Source organism: Ochotona curzoniae, unplaced genomic scaffold (assembly GCF_017591425.1).
Source record: "Ochotona curzoniae isolate NIBS_2020 unplaced genomic scaffold, NIBS_Ocur_1.0 scaffold_3208, whole genome shotgun sequence".
In the NCBI taxonomy this organism is placed as follows: Eukaryota; Metazoa; Chordata; class Mammalia; order Lagomorpha; family Ochotonidae; genus Ochotona; species Ochotona curzoniae.
Window position 1 is genome coordinate 59,710,315 of NW_024467106.1, and position 15,584 is coordinate 59,725,898.

The window sequence follows — 15,584 nt, forward strand, 5'->3', positions numbered from 1 at the left end:
ACAGGCATTTACAATTCACTTATGTTTACTGTAACTTGCTAGAAGTTCGTTAAGAACAAAAGCAAAATCATCTTTTCCTTTCAAGAAATCTTGTTTGTTCCCCTCAAACATGTGTACACATGTACCACACTTGGGAGTGGCAAACCCTCAGACATTCTCCAAGTGCTTCTCAGTTTCAGCACTGGAACACCCGCAGAGGCAGTGCCTACCTGCATCCGCTCTGGACCGCTGGCCAGGAGTCTTTCCGAATGGGGTCTTCATTCATCTGCATTTAAGTGAGCAGCAGAGCTGCCGGACTAGGGTGAAAATTCAATATGCTCCAATTTGAAACTTTCCAAAGAATTTCAGTTTTCTCATTAATCCACTATCCAAATGTTTCCTTTGCAAGTTCAACAAAACTCCATGAAATCACAAGCACTCTGTAAAACAGTGAAAACAGTTCATTACTAGAGCATCACAGGAGTAAAATTACAGCAAAGGAGCTACGCAACAAACAACATTTTAAACACAAGTATTAGCTAAAACACACTTTACATTTAAGACCCAGATTTCTAGAACAGGACAAAGTAGAAAAAGAGTAAACAGAGCCTGTAAGAGAACTACATGCCATGTCTTTCTTAAAAATTTTCCACTTCTTTTCCTACTGTGCTTGCAAGCTAAAGCCGTGAAATAATTACACAAACAAAACCCATAATTCAACTTCACATTTACACTCTTGAACTTCATTCACCTCAACAAAAGGATCCTCCTCTACTCCAGGACGGTGCAGCAACTGCTGAGCCCTGATTCCTGTAATGAACTGGCCTCCCTGAGACATGCCGAGTTCCTCTACCCCATTCCCTCTCTTCAACAGGATACTCTCACCAGCACATAATTACGAAGCTATTCCCCAATCTTCCACAATCGTGTGACTCCATCCCCTTTCTCAGCCCCTCTTTAAACATCTACTTCAGTACCCGGCACGGTGGTCTAGTGGCCGAGTTCTCACTTTGCACGCTCCAGGATCTCACGAGGGTGCCGGTTTGTGTCCCAGATAATCCACTCTCCATCCAGCTCCCTGCTTGTGGCCTGAAAAAGCAGCAGAAGATGGTCTAAAGCCTTGGGACTCTACACCTACATGGGAGGCCCAGGAAGAAGCTCCCGGCTCCTGGCTCCTGATCAGCCCAGCTCCGGCCACTGTGACAACCTGGGGAGTGAACCAGAGGATGGAAGATCTTTCTGTCCTTCCCTCACTCTGTAAATCTGCCTTTCCAATAAAAACAATCTTTTTAAAAAAGCCTACTCCAAAGATTAAGGAAAATGTTAATCTCCAAAAAATTAATTTTTAAAAAGATTTATTTTTTTTTTGAAAGGCAGATTTACAGAGAAGGAGAGAAAGATCTTCCATTGCTGGTTCACTCCTCAGGTAGCCACAATGGTCAGTGCTGAGCAAAGCTGAAGCCAAGAGCCTCCCCAGGGTCTTCTGTGTTGGTTCAGGGTCCCAAGGCTTAGGGTCATCCTTGACTGCATTCCTAGGCCACAAGCAGGGAGCTGGATGGGAAGCAGAGCAGCCAGGACACAAACTGGCGCCCAGATGGAATCCCAGGTGTGCAAGGCCAGGACTTTAGCTACCAAGCCATGGTGCTGGGCCACAGAAAAATAACTTTTAAAAAAATGATTTATTTTTATTGGAAAGTCAGATATACAGACAGGAGGAGAGACAGAGGAAGATCTTCTGTCCAATGATTCACTCCCCAAGTGACTGCAATGGCCGGTGCTGTGCCAATCTGAAGCCAGGAGCTAGGAGCTTCTTCCAGGTCTCCCACATGGGTACAAGGGTCCCAAGGCTTTGGGCTGTCCTCAACTGCTTTCCCAAGCCACAGGCAGGGAGGTGGATGGGAAGTGGGGCCGCTGGGACACAAACTGGAGCCCATACGGGATCCTGGCACATTCAAGGCAAGGACTTTAGCCACTAGGCCACCACACAGGACCCACAAAATTAACTTTAACCTATGCAAAGAAGGTTGTTCTATGACATGAAAACTTTAGCTAACGAATATCCACAAGTTCACACAATTCTCACTGACAGATATAAGCTTATTCTGGAAATATTTTCCAGGTCGTTAATACTGAACTTGTTAATGAACTTTGATTCTAGGACAGGAGTGAGCGGCTGGTATACCTACACTGAGGGCCACCTATGTCTCCTAAGGGAGTGCCTAGGGTCAAGTCCCACCTTGGCTTCTGATTCCAGCATCCTGGGAATGGGCACCCTGGGAGGCAGCAGGGAGGAGTGAACCAGGAAAAAAGATCTGCTGCCCAGCACTTCCAACTTTGCCTTTCAAATAAACAGATGAAAAATTGGGGAGAGGGGGGTGGGAGCGACGGGTAGGTAATGTCTCAGACAAGTAACTGCTTTTTTAATAGTCCTGATTCTGACAGATCCAACAACAGATAAAACCATTAAATAAAAAGTTGCCGGAAAATTTTTTTTGGTACCAAAGCATCACCCCCACAGACTACTTTTTAACTATAAATGGAAAACTATTACTTGACAACGGAGAGCTTTAGACCTTCGTTACCAGGTCAAACTAACGCCAGTAATAAGTTGACTCCACTTTATGCATTTTTGATAATCTGATGTAATGTGATGCAAAACAAGTCAGTTATCAAGCATTCTTGTCCAAACACTTTCCCTAGGAAGCCTAGCATGACTTGAAGCCAGTTTCCAGTTCAGGAAACACAGATGATGCACAAACCAACCGATGACACCAGGAGCAACAAGCAAACCTAAAAAAGTAGGCTAGGGCACATCACCATTTGGGCCACACGCCTCAAAAAATGTCATTAAAAAGAAGGCGGACTACTGCTTCAGGTGAGAACAGACTACATGGAGCCCTGAACCAATCAAGTAAACCCTGAACCAATGAATTAGATTTGGAGAAACATCTGCAAAGGGCTCAGAAGTTAAAACAACTGGTCAACGTCATACACATTGCAAGCTGCACTGCTAGTAAATCTCTACTTTAAAAACAAACACACAAATCGCTTGCATCCCTAAAGGATAGGATACCAGAAAAAGGAAGGATAATGCAAAAAGTTAGAGATGAAGATTTCCATATTGTAGCTAGAAAAGCAGCACCCCCTCAAAACAGAAGCTCCGTACCAAAATGCTTGCTGCTGAGCCAGTGCTTGCGCTACAGCCGTAATTTCACCTCCTGCAAAGCTCGCGTTCCACATGAGCAGTTCCCATTCCAGCCACTCCATCGCTGATCCAGCTGTCAGCACAACATGGCCCAAGCATTTAGGCCCTGCCATCCATGTGAGAGACCGGATGAAGCTCTTGACTTTGGTCTGCTGGACCAGAGGATAGAAGATCTCTCTCTATGTCCCTCCATCTATCACTTTCAAATAAATCAATAAATATTAAAAAAAGAAAAAATTTTCAGCAATTATCATCAAATAAAGCTGTTTCTGAGAATAGGTTTCCCAAACTCTTTAATCCTAATTTTCTATGTACATACAAAATGTATGTATTAATACGTAACATGTCAAGTATGAACTGAAGCTTGAGCTGCCAACAAATTGTTTTAAAACTTTCCAGAGGGCTGAACAGTATTAAAAAATACATGTCCGAATCACTCCTCAGCCTTTTGGCTAAGAGCAAGTGAAGAAATACATATTTGTGGTGCAGAGGAGGGGGTGGGTGCAATGGCTTAATTGGCTAATTTCCTGCCTCGCAGCGCCAGCCAGCATCCCATGTAAGTGCCTGTTCATGTGCTGACTGCTCCACTTCCCATCAAACTCCCTGCTTACAGTCTGGGAAAGCAGTGGAGGATAGTCCAAAGCCTTGGGCTCCCACACAGGAGACCCGGAGTGGGTTCCTAGCTCTTGACTTCAGATCAGTTCAGCTTCAGCTGTTGCGACCACTTGGGGAGTAAACCAGCAGCAGATAGAAATTCTTTCTGTATCTCTTCTGTCTGTAAAGCTGCCTTTCCAACAGAAAAATCATTTTTATAAAATTATATATATTGGGACCAGCATTCATTTTGGTATGATGGGTGCTGGGGTCCGTGTGATGGGTGTGGAAGACAGGAAGGTGTGAAGAGAACTGTTCCATTGCAGGCAGGGCCGCAAAGAATTTCCTGCTGTGTGGCAGGGCCCCGCGGATGTCTCTACAACCACCTGAATGCAGCTCCACCTCCCTCTGCATGGACACAGACAACCCCGCTGAGATTTCTGTAAGGTATTCAGGCATTGTCTGCCTCTGTGGAGTTAATGGTTAGTATCAATGTGAGCTTGGAAGTTGATGTTGCTGATACCATTTTAGCCAAAAGGCCTTTCATTACTGCTGTCTTGGTTGCCCCCATTGACCATATGCTGATCAAGGGTGTTAAGTCCCCCTTTGATCCTATGTTAATCAAGGGTATAGCAGAAACCTATGCTTAGGATTCTCCTCCCCCATTGACCATATGCTAATCAAGGGTGTTCTGTCCTCAGGTGCAGTGGGAATCTATTCTTTCCCTCTTTCTTTGATCTTTAGGTCCCTCCTTCTGTGATGCCTTTCCTCCCTTAACTGATTCAAGACTAAGCTGTAGAATGAGGATTGTAGTAGGAATGTTTTACTGATTGATATGCACCTTCTACTGAGAACTTCTTAACCAAGGTGCCAGGATAGATAACATTCTGATTTAAGGTGAAACAAATGGCAGAATTAGCCTTAGAAACACTCACTTGACCATGACGTAAAAAGTCTGAGCCAGAGTTTGACTGGTTCTGTATAAATAAAGCAGATAGCTTTATTGCATTGTCCATGATGATCACGGAATTGTACTGGTCTGTTTCATTTCTCTTTACGCCTCATCCACGCACCCTTCTCCAGTTCCGAACTCAGCTGGAGCTGGACTCTGGCAAATGGATTAAACTGTTGTCCAACATCCATACAAGCAACAACTGAAGTCCCAACTGTTCCATCTGCAATCCAGCTCCATGCTACTGTGTTAGGTGAGCCAATGAAAGATGGACCATATTCTTGCATTTCCGGGATCAGTATAGGATACCCAGATGAAGTTCCTGGCAATTCACTTCAACCTGGCCCAGTCACAGACCAGCTGTTGTGACATTTAGGAAGTGAACCAATGGATGGAAGATATCTCTCTACCCTTTTCAGATAAACAGATCTTAGTGGAGGAGAGGGAAGAGCCATGGTATCTGGAATTTAAGGCAACTTTTGAAAGGCCAAACGCTGAAAAACATGACAGCAAATATCATCAAATGACTCTGGATGGACAAGTCGGGTCACTCAATTATAGTTTCAATTTTCTTATATACAAAAAATTTCATTTTAAAACCTAGGGATGTGTACCTGCAGCAAGAGCCAGAGTTAGGGGTAGGCCTGGTAGTGGACCTGAGCAGCTGGGGCTCCTGGGCCAGGCGAGCGTACCCATGGCTGAGGGTTGCGGGGAAGGTAGGAAGGCCCACCAGTGGCTTTCAGCATTAGTAAGCAGTCTCACACAACAGGATCTCCAGTCTCAGGGACCAGAAACCTGCAGTGTGTAGTCTGGCCTTGGGGCACACATTCCAAGATTAGACCACCAACACTAACTCCTGTGCAGAGGCCAATTTCTCAGAGGAATGGTGAAGATGTGGGGCACATGACCATTGGCACTAACTCACAAGAGAGTTCAGAACCTGGACAGACAAGCCTTATGCCCCAAATCAGTAGAAAGTTACTAAACAAGATGTGATAAACCTGCACCCTTTAGCAACCCTTGGCTCTCTGAGGGATACTGAAATGGGAAAGGCAGGTAGCAGACTCAAGGTCGTGAGCTACAAGCCGCACTACCCCTGCTCTTACTCACCAGGTACTTGCACTCCTGGAAAGCACCCCTGCTGTAGCAGGAATTGTCCCTCTTTAACAAACCTTGCTTTGCACACTCAAGATTTCTACACACACACACACAAAGTTACATGAGAAACAGACACACATACAGTCTTCCACCCACAGGGTCATTTCCCAAATGGCCACAATGAAAGTAGAGCAGCCAGGACACAAATGGTCACACTCCCAGGATACGTGATGGCTCAGTTAGTAGTTCCACTATGCCACAACACTGGCCTCCGCTGCTCCACTTCTGACTCAGCTCCCTGTTAATGCGACAGGGAAGGCAGAAGACGGCCCAAGTACTTGGTCCCTGCCACTCAAACACAGGCTCTTGCTTCAGCTCAGTCCAGCCTTGGCCTTTGCAATCAGTATCCCAGAGGGTGGCAGATGGACAGCACTCTCCGTGTAACTACCTTCAAAGAAACACTCAAACGGAAGTCTAGGGGCAAGAGTAGCCAAAGTCAGAACTGGTCACAGCAACACGGCAATCCACCAGAGAATTACATCAAAGCCTGCCGTAAGTTCAGAAGGCAGGCAGGGACCAGCACTGCAGCACAGCCCACTGAGCTACGGCTCACAATGCCCACATGCCCTAACCAAGTGCTGGTTTCAGTCCATCCTGCTCTGATCCTTTTTTTTTTTTTTTTTTTGAGAATTTGTTCATTTTTATTGGAAAGGCAGCTATACAGAAAAAAGGAGATACAGAAAGAAAGATCTTCCATCCATTACTTCACTCTCCAAGTGGCAGCAACAGACAGGGCTGAACCAATCCGAAGTCAGGAGCCAGGAGCCTCTTCCAGATCTCCCACGTGGGTGCAGGGTCCCAAGGCTTTGGGCCGTCCTTCATTGCTTTCCAGGCTACAGGCAGGGAGCTGGAAGGGAAGTGGAGCAGCCAGGACATGAACTGGTGCCAAAATGGGAACTCGGAGTGTGTAAGGCGAGGACACTAACCACCAGGCTAAATCCAATCCTAATCCAACTTCCTGCTGTTTGCCTGGGAAGGCAGGTCTCAGTATCCATGCAGAAGGCCAGCATGAACTCTCTGGCTCCTATCAAATGCCTACACCAAACCCAGCTGTTGCAGCATTTGGGGAGTCTCTCTTTTTGTTGTTCTTTCAAATAAATCTGAAAAGATGGCAAAATATTTATAATTCCTGACTCTGGGTGTGAGAATTCAGTTCCGCTGTTCAACTTTTCCATATGTTTGAAAACCTACACAATAAAACATTGAGAGAAAAAGAATCAATGGTTTTAATATTTCTAATTCAGAAAAGGAAAAATGCTGGGAATATCAATCAGAACTTCCCTAGTTACCTAAAATAAGTTATTGGAAATGTTTATTATAAATATCCCAACGAATGACACCAAAGTGTTCTAGAGATCTCTGGCATAGGTTAAAACTTTGGGCTGAATTCTAGTAAAGCACTGTTAGTGTTTGTCTACTTGAAGATTCGTAGAAATTGTATCACACAAATCAAGTTTATATGAAGCCCCCAAATCCAGAGATCAATTTAAACAAAACGAAGCAGCCAAAAACAATAAAGCTGCTAAACACCACATGTTAAAATGGAAACTCCCTAAGAAAAATTCCCAAGGACTGTGGATTTCCCAAGGTGTGAAAGTGCACACCTTTCTTTTTTCCTAGCCTCCCCCTGGGACCCCCTTCCACCATGGATGATTGCAACAAAATCCAGTGCTTCTGCCAATACCGCCAACTCCTCAAGAGAAGCCACACATGTCTCCAGCTCCTGTGCTGCAGGTCTCACACACATGTGAGCTCCTCCTGTGACCGAGCAGGTCTCCCCACAAGCATCAGTACTTCCATCTAGGTGCGCAGATGCAGCACAGTCCAGGTACATGGCTACCCTGGGCCTAGGCCTTTGTTCCTCTTGGCATGAAGTTTCATGAGAAAGACTGAGAGTCCTTGATTCATGGTGGACTTCCCAACAAGCTGCTCCAGGCCACGGCTCGTGAGACCACAGAGTACCTACCAGCAGTCTAGGATCTGGGCAGCAGGCAATGTTAAATGCAGGATATGCTGACCTCATGGAACACCAGTAATAAGCCTGAACACTGATGCTGAAAACAACTGTGCCCTGTGCCACACAGAAGAGCAGACCATCCAACCGGCCCGGGGGCAAGGCTGCCATATAATGGGGACCCTCCCCGATCTGCCTTCATGTATCTCTTCTTTCAGCTCATCCTGATTTGACCACTCTTGTCATGATAACAAAACTACACTGTCTTGAGTTCTGCAGGTCATTTTGGGTGAATTACCAAATGACAAATTATTAAAACCTCTAAATTTCTGTCACCTAGCCAGAAACTGAGGTGACAGGGAAGCCCTCAGCTTACAGCTGGCGTCTGACAGCCATTTACACAGTATTAGGGTACACCCGTCCACAAGGATTTCCTAGCATTCCCAATCAACAATTATTTAGTCAAAGATAACACCAGTTCTTTTCTTTTTCACATTAAAGTCTTCACTTTAATATGGGGAAACAAAATTTAAAATTATCCGCTAGTATTTTATCATCTAAAGTATTAAAGCAGCAGCTATGGTACCACATTAAACATAGCAATACATTCATAACTACTGAAATACTATGTATTTTGTTCACTTTGCTGAGGAACATTACAAGAAGGCATCATTTCACTAGACAGAGAAGATCCATGGCACAAACCACCTTTGCCTAAAACCTCAGAAACAAGCAAGCCTTCTGCTTGCTCGGGGGCTTGTGAGGACCACATGCAAGCATCCACGTAAGAATCGCAACCTCCTGGTAACAACAGACTAGTCATTTAGACAGCCGTAACAGCAACAAAAATCAAAATAAAGTTTAAAAGGATATTCCTAATGAATAACAAATAGGAATCAATTTTCAGGTCAGTGAAAGGAAAAAGGTGAGGTGCTCAGAACATTCTGTCCTGAGCAGGAACTTATCAAAGACTATGCAAGAAAACACAACAAAAGCTGTGCTTTTCGGGACTCACTGTGACTGAAAATTTCCACAGCAAAGCTGAATACATACCCTAAACATATGACTAAAAACAAAGAACCTGAAAGACAGTGAGCCAGGGCCCAGGCAGACCTTAAGACAGGAAACCTGCTGGGCACACAGCTTGCAGCCTGGAGAACAATCCCAACACAGCTCTGGGAAACCCACCTCAAAAGGGAAACCCCAAGATCCAAGTGTAGCTCAACCTCACATTTTTATCCCAAAAATTAGGTTATCACAAACTGTCCACTCCCTCAGATGCAAAAAGATTTAAGTATAATATCACCTAGGCCCAAATTATAACAATATTTGAAATATAATCTGAAATGTACATATTGTATGTACATATAGTGTATATATACATACACTAAGCCCACAAGGAGAAAAAAATGAGTTAAAAGCCCAACAGAAAATAACAAACAGGAAACCAAATAAACAAAGCTATACAACATAGAAGCTTTTATTTTTAATTACAGGATAAAATTTACAGTTTTTGTATGTCTGAAAAATTTTTTTAAGATTTATTTATTTTTATTGGAAAGGCAGACGTACAGAGAGGAAAGAATCTTCCATCTGCTGGTTCACTCCCAAATGGCTGCAACATTCTGAGCTGAGCCAATCCGAAGACAGGAGCCAGGAGCTTCCTCCAGGTCTCCCACATGGGTGCAGGGTCCCAAGGCTTTGGGCCTCCTCTGCTCTCCCAGGCCACAGGCAGGGAGCTGGATGGGAAGTGGAGCTGCCAGGACATAATCCTGGTGCCTGCAAGAGGAAGAGTAGCCAACTGAGCTATCATGCCAGGCCCTATTGTATCTAAAATCCTAAAAATTCCATTAATTTATTTGAAGGCAAAGTTGCAGGCAGGCAGAGGGAGAAACAACTTCCACATATTGGCTCATTTCCCAAATGGCCATGACAAGAGCATCAGGGCCAGGCTGAAGCCGGGCACCATGAGTGTCCGAGGCCCAACCACTCGGGCTCCTTCAGTGCTTTTCTAGGAGCCTTAGCAAAAGCTGGGCTGAAAGCAGAGCCACAGTTACCAAAGCCAACACTCAAAGGGATGCCAGTGTTGCAGGAGGCAACTTTACCCACCGTGCTGCTCTACAAACTGATGTTTTAGCTACACTCGGAGAACTATCTATGAATACATAAAATAATAAATAACTACAATCACTATGTTCAAAGGGATAAAAACACTAAGGGTTTTGTTGAAGCCTATCAAGAATCAAATATTCCACAAACGAAAAGGAAAATAATTGATTGCTGTGGTTGACAGCAATTTAATATTGTTAAAAATTACCAAGGAGATCTCAATACTCAGAATGAAACAAGCAGACGGTAAGACATTAAGAAGGTATACCACACGTTCAAATGGACTCTCAGAAGACAGGAGCAACAGAACACCTGAAGACAATGCCTGTTCAACACAGAGCTGCTGAATGCCCAAGAAAGAACACAAAAAGGATAAAACCTTATGTAAGAGATCCCGGGTCAGTGCCATGGTGCAGCAAGCTAAGTGCTTGCCCGCAGCACTAGCACCAGTTCAAATCCTGGCTGCTCCACCTCCAATCCAGCTCCTTGGCTAATGGCCTAGAAAAGCAGTGGAAAATGCTCCAAGTCAGATTTATACAGAAAAAGAGAGTCAGGAAGACCTTTCATCCACCGGTCTACTTCCCAAATCGCCACATGGCCAGAACTGGGCTCCTTCCAAGTCTGTCTCATGGTACAGCGTCCCAGGCTTTGGGCCATCTTCCCCTGCTTTCCCAGGCCAAAGCAGGAGTTGGATGGGAAACAGAGCAGCCGAGGGCATGGACCAGCATCCATAAGGAATGCCTGTGCTTGCTGGCAGAGGACTAGCAATTGAGACATCACGCTGGCCCCCACCAAATCAATGTTAAGCTGCCATGTTTTCTTCTTACAGAACAAAGCTGAAAATCTGCTACTTTTTTCCCCCACATCTCAGGATCTCAGGAGGAAATGAAGTTTATACAATAAACATACTCCTCAAAAAATCACTTTGAGGGACCAGTTAGATGGTTCAGGGCTAAATCATCACCTTGCACATGCCAGGATCCCATAAGGGCAGTGGTTCATAGCTGGCGGCCCTGCTTCCCACCCAACTCCCTGCTTGTAGCCTGGGAAAGCAGTGGAGGATGGCCCACATGGGAGACCTGGAAGAGCTCCTGGGTTTGGATTGGCCATTGCAGTCACTTGGGGAGTGAATCATCAGACAGACGATCTTCCTCTCTGTCTCTCCTCCTCCTCTCTGTGTATCTGCCTTTCCAATACAAATAAACAAATCCTTAAAAAAATATTTAGGGGGAAGAAAATACTCACCTAAAACAGAAGTATACAGAAACACTGAAAACAAAGGGTAGGGACAGTTGGTAGAGCTGCCTGGGATGTCGACATCTAGCAGGACCTGGGTTCATGTCCAGCTCCACTTTCAACCCGAGTTTCTAATCATGTGCATTCCGGGAGGCAGCCTGGCCCAGCCCAGCTGCTGCAGACATCAGGGGAGTGAACCAACAGCTGGAAGATCCCCATCTGTCTCTGCCTCCACCTGACTTACTTTGAAATAGGAAAGGGTAAGGAAGACAGTCCCTGAACATACTAACCCAAGAATAGATACTGCAACAACACCAATATGGAGCTAGATAAATGTAATCTCTAAAAATAGTGCTGCCTTAAAATTGGAAACATAATAGTCATTTAAAAACACTCAAGAAGTTAGCCTCAATGTTATATATGCATTAAATAACAAAACTTCTAGCTATAGACAGACAGAAGCAAACCTAGCACCATTAGTAACTAACACCTCTTTCAGTAGCCAACAGACCTAGCCAGCATATTCCAAAAGGAAAGAAGTATGCATACAGAAGGCTGTAACATGATTAACTCGGAGTGGCATAGAATACTGTTTCCAACAAATGCCTTCCCATCACACACTGCACTTACAAACGCTGCCTATATGATGGCCATCTTCAAAACTCTCACAACCTTTTAAGTATACAGTGTTAATTTTTTTTGTTCACAATGAAGCAGACAGAAGTAGGGAAAAATAAACACATCAAGAAACACACAGATCACAGAGGATTCTTAAGGCAGTGAAGCCAGCCAAGTACGGATATGAAGTGTTTGTCTAAGCCAGGAATATAAACCACGGTCTTTGGATAAGGAGGTGGGATGTCGAGGCACATTCACTCGTACTACATGCTGACTGTGAAGAGGGTATGCCTGGGACAGGGATGAAGTGGACAGAATCCAGGTTCTGCACAATTTTGCTGTGAACCTAAAACCACTCTAAAAAACTTCCTTTATTTAAAAAAAAAAAACTGGCCAGAATATAGCATAATAAGTCACACTATGGCTATAAACAGTCAGAAATCCTATTACTAGAACGAAGTCATCTTGCAGCCCATCTCAGCTCATGAATATGTGCGCTGTGGAAAAGCGCACGTGCAAACGTGCCCGCGGTGGCAGGAGGAGTTAGTGGTAAACCTCACCACCGTCACACAGTGACAAGTCTCTTCTAGCTACATTGCACTGTCCAGGGCAAACCACATGGCCACACCAAACTTGGAAAACAGGAACCACAGTAAAAACCACCTTACATCCACCGGTTTGACCGAAATGAGAAAGACTGACAATACCAAACACTGGTGAAGATGTGCGGCCACGACAGACACACTGCACTTCGGAAAACATTTCACAGTATCTACTAATATTCCTCAAAAGCAAAACATATTGCCCAGCAACTCCTCTCTTAAGCCCGCCCACCATGCAAGACAATCTATGTAGATAGCCACATCCCGGGACCCTGTGTGAATGAGACTCCTGGTCCCCACTCGTGAGAACGCACTGCCCTTCCCAACCCCACTCCTGCAGGACCTGGGCCTTCTCAGAACTGTACTGCAGTCTTAATATTTTTCCTATTCCGTATTGCTGCCTCCCCTTTCTCCTCTACACATCCAAACGTTGTGGGTCACGTGGCTCGTTTCCAGTACTTTCCCAATGAAGCTAAACCTAATCACAACTTATTATTTGGAGAACCCGAATGTACACACGCAGGTATAAACTACAATGACGCAGGGTTCCATAGGTGGAAGGCGTTACAAAACGGGGGGGGGGGGACTACAGTCAGCACCTGGCAAAACTCAGGAATCCACAACTACTTTTGCATTTATAACACATGTCAAAACTTAAAAAAACAACAAAAGAAAAACCCCACGTTGTATGCCCCAGTCTCTCTTGTACATGCGGAGTACTCCACAGATTAGCTTGTTTCTCAAGGTGTAACAGGATGGGCAATGTTGGCCTGATACATTTAGCCCCTGGCTTGACCACAAGTTTCCTCTTCCATGCTTCCCCTTTTTAAGATGCCCTCAGGGGAGCTTAGGAGTTGCTTGAGCATTGGGAAAATACTGGGAGGGGCTAAGCAGACTATAAAAATGGGGACCAACTTTGAACAAATGGCATTCTCTTTACCAGAATGACCCACTGTGTGTTGTCTTCTGTAACCCTAGTCCCTCCACTCGGCTCGGGGCACAGTGGTGGTCGGTGGTGACGCAGACGTTGCCAACAAAACATTTTTAAAACCAATACTAAGAGCAGTGCTCAAAACAAAGGAGTATTTACTATTAAGTTATCTGAAGCCAAGCACTTCATCTGTTGTCATTCATTATACAACATCTTCCTCCAGTTTGTTACTAAGCAAAGATTATCTGCAGCCAAACACATCACACTTGCTACCACCTTACACAATGGCATCCTCCCCACCCAACCTTCACCTTAAAGGGCTGCCATGAAATGAATCTAGCACTCCATTTCCACATAAAAACCTGAAATTATGATACATACAAACATCACACACAACTGAGAACATACAGCTCTGCAACTTGCTTCTTCCTAAAAGCTGTCTTCCATGCAGTGAATGCTTCCATCAGTTTCTTTTTCACACTAACAGAACACTTCAGAGTACGGATAATCTTTTACTTTCCACTGGACATCTGGTTCCAGTTTTTCCACCATCAAAACTTTTTGCTACAGTGAGAAACTTTATAATACTTTATAATTCATCTACAGGAAAATTCCTACCAGCAGAACTGCAGGCTAAACTTATCTGCATTTTCAATTCTTTCAGAGTAGAATGCCATTCTCATTAGGTTGTCATTCCATTAACAAGTTATTTATTTAAAGGCTACGCAAGGCACAGAAGACAGAACCACAGTCACAGCTCCAGCATCCCACTTGGGCACGAACTCCTGCTAACATACGTGGGAAGGTAGCAAAACCTGATCCTTGCACCTCTGTACCCACGTGGGAGATGAGGTGGGGTTCCAGGTCCCAGGTTCCAGGTTCTCCGCTGTGGCTTGGCCCCACCCATCTCTGCAGCTGCATTGGAAGTCAACAAGGGAATACAAGATTGCCCTCTCTCCATCTCCGTCCACTTTGTAACTCTGCCTTTCGAATACTTAAAATCTTCAAATCTTAAAAACAAAAAGGTTGTGATGGTGAGCAATTCTGAATGAATAGCACAAGGTTACTTTGTCTCTGTAATGATGTATTTACTTATCTATCTGTAAGGCACAAGAGCTCACCACCTGCTGATTCTCTCCCTAAATGGCTGCACTAGCCAGATCTGGGCCCATCTGAAGCCCCAAGGCAGCAGTTCCAGCTGGGTCTCCCATATAGGTGGCAGGGGTCCAGGTACTAGGGCCAACTCCTACTCCTTTTCTAGGCAGCTCAATAGGAAGCTAGACTAGAAGCAGAGATGCCAGGCCCTGACTCTGCACCTCAACACAGGATTTTAGTATCATAATCAGCAGCTTAACCTGCAAGCTTACACCTTTGTTTAATCAATTTAAAGAAAAAAATCTTTCAGAAATAAAAAGTAATACCCATGAGGCTTTTGTGTTTTCTTTTCGTCACCCATGCATTGATTATTCAGTGCAGCCTTTTTTCCGACTCCATGGTGCTGTAATTTTTTGTTGTGGCTGTTCTAATTCAGACCGGTTGTAGATTTTATTTCATGGCTTCTCATTTAAGGGAATGTACAGTGATGGAGTAATAGACTACCATATCCAGATGTGGGGATACAATGCAACATGCATCCCTACTTCCAAATCAAAGATGGACTCCCAAGAAAACTGTTGGACAGGGGCCCGGCGCGGTGGCGCAGTGGTTAAGGTCCTCACCTTGCACACCTGGGATCCCATATGGGCGCTGGTTCTATCCCGGCAGCCCCACTTCCCTTCCAGCTCCCTGCCTGTGGCCTGGGAAAGCAGTGGAGGACGGCCCAAAGCTTTGGGACCCTGCACCCACGTGGGAGACCCTGAAGAGGCTCCTGGCTTCGGATCAGCATAGTATAGGCCGTTGCGGTCACTTGGGGAGTGAATCATCGGATGGAAGATCTTCCTCTCTGTATATCCCGCCTTTCCAATAAAAAAAAAAAAGAAAAGAAAACTGTTGGACATATCTAGACAACTGGATGCTGGACTGTCTGACATTGACCTGAACCAGTCATGGTCTTTGGGGAAGTGAACCAGTATGCATCCCTCCTGCCTTTCAAATAAACCTTAGAAGAAGAAAAAAAAAAAGAAAGAAAGAAAGAAAGAAAGAAAGAAAAGTCATGGGGTCCAGGGCAATCGCCTGATGGCTCAATCTTCCGTTGCAAACACAGGAATCCCATGAGCACCAGTTCATATCCCAGCTGCTCCACTTCC

General features: G+C 44.8%; 1 protein-coding gene across 10 annotated transcripts in view; it reads right to left on the reverse strand.

Moving 5' to 3' along the window:
* Positions 1–15,584, reverse strand: part of SPIN1 (spindlin 1) — a 63,669-nt gene that overhangs the window by 36,933 nt on the left and 11,152 nt on the right. For 7 of the 10 annotated variants that reach the window (XM_040963699.1, XM_040963697.1, XM_040963695.1 and 4 more), the window contains exon 2: positions 210–419. The exons of 1 other annotated variant lie outside the window; for it this stretch is intronic. In XM_040963699.1, coding sequence (XP_040819633.1) covers positions 210–261 — 52 coding nt within the window. In that variant the 5' untranslated portion in view covers positions 262–419. Of the gene's footprint in view, positions 1–209; positions 420–3,145; positions 3,341–10,330; positions 10,401–15,584 lie in introns of those variants that run through there. 2 more of the 10 variants (XM_040963701.1, XM_040963698.1) reach the window with 2 other exon arrangements.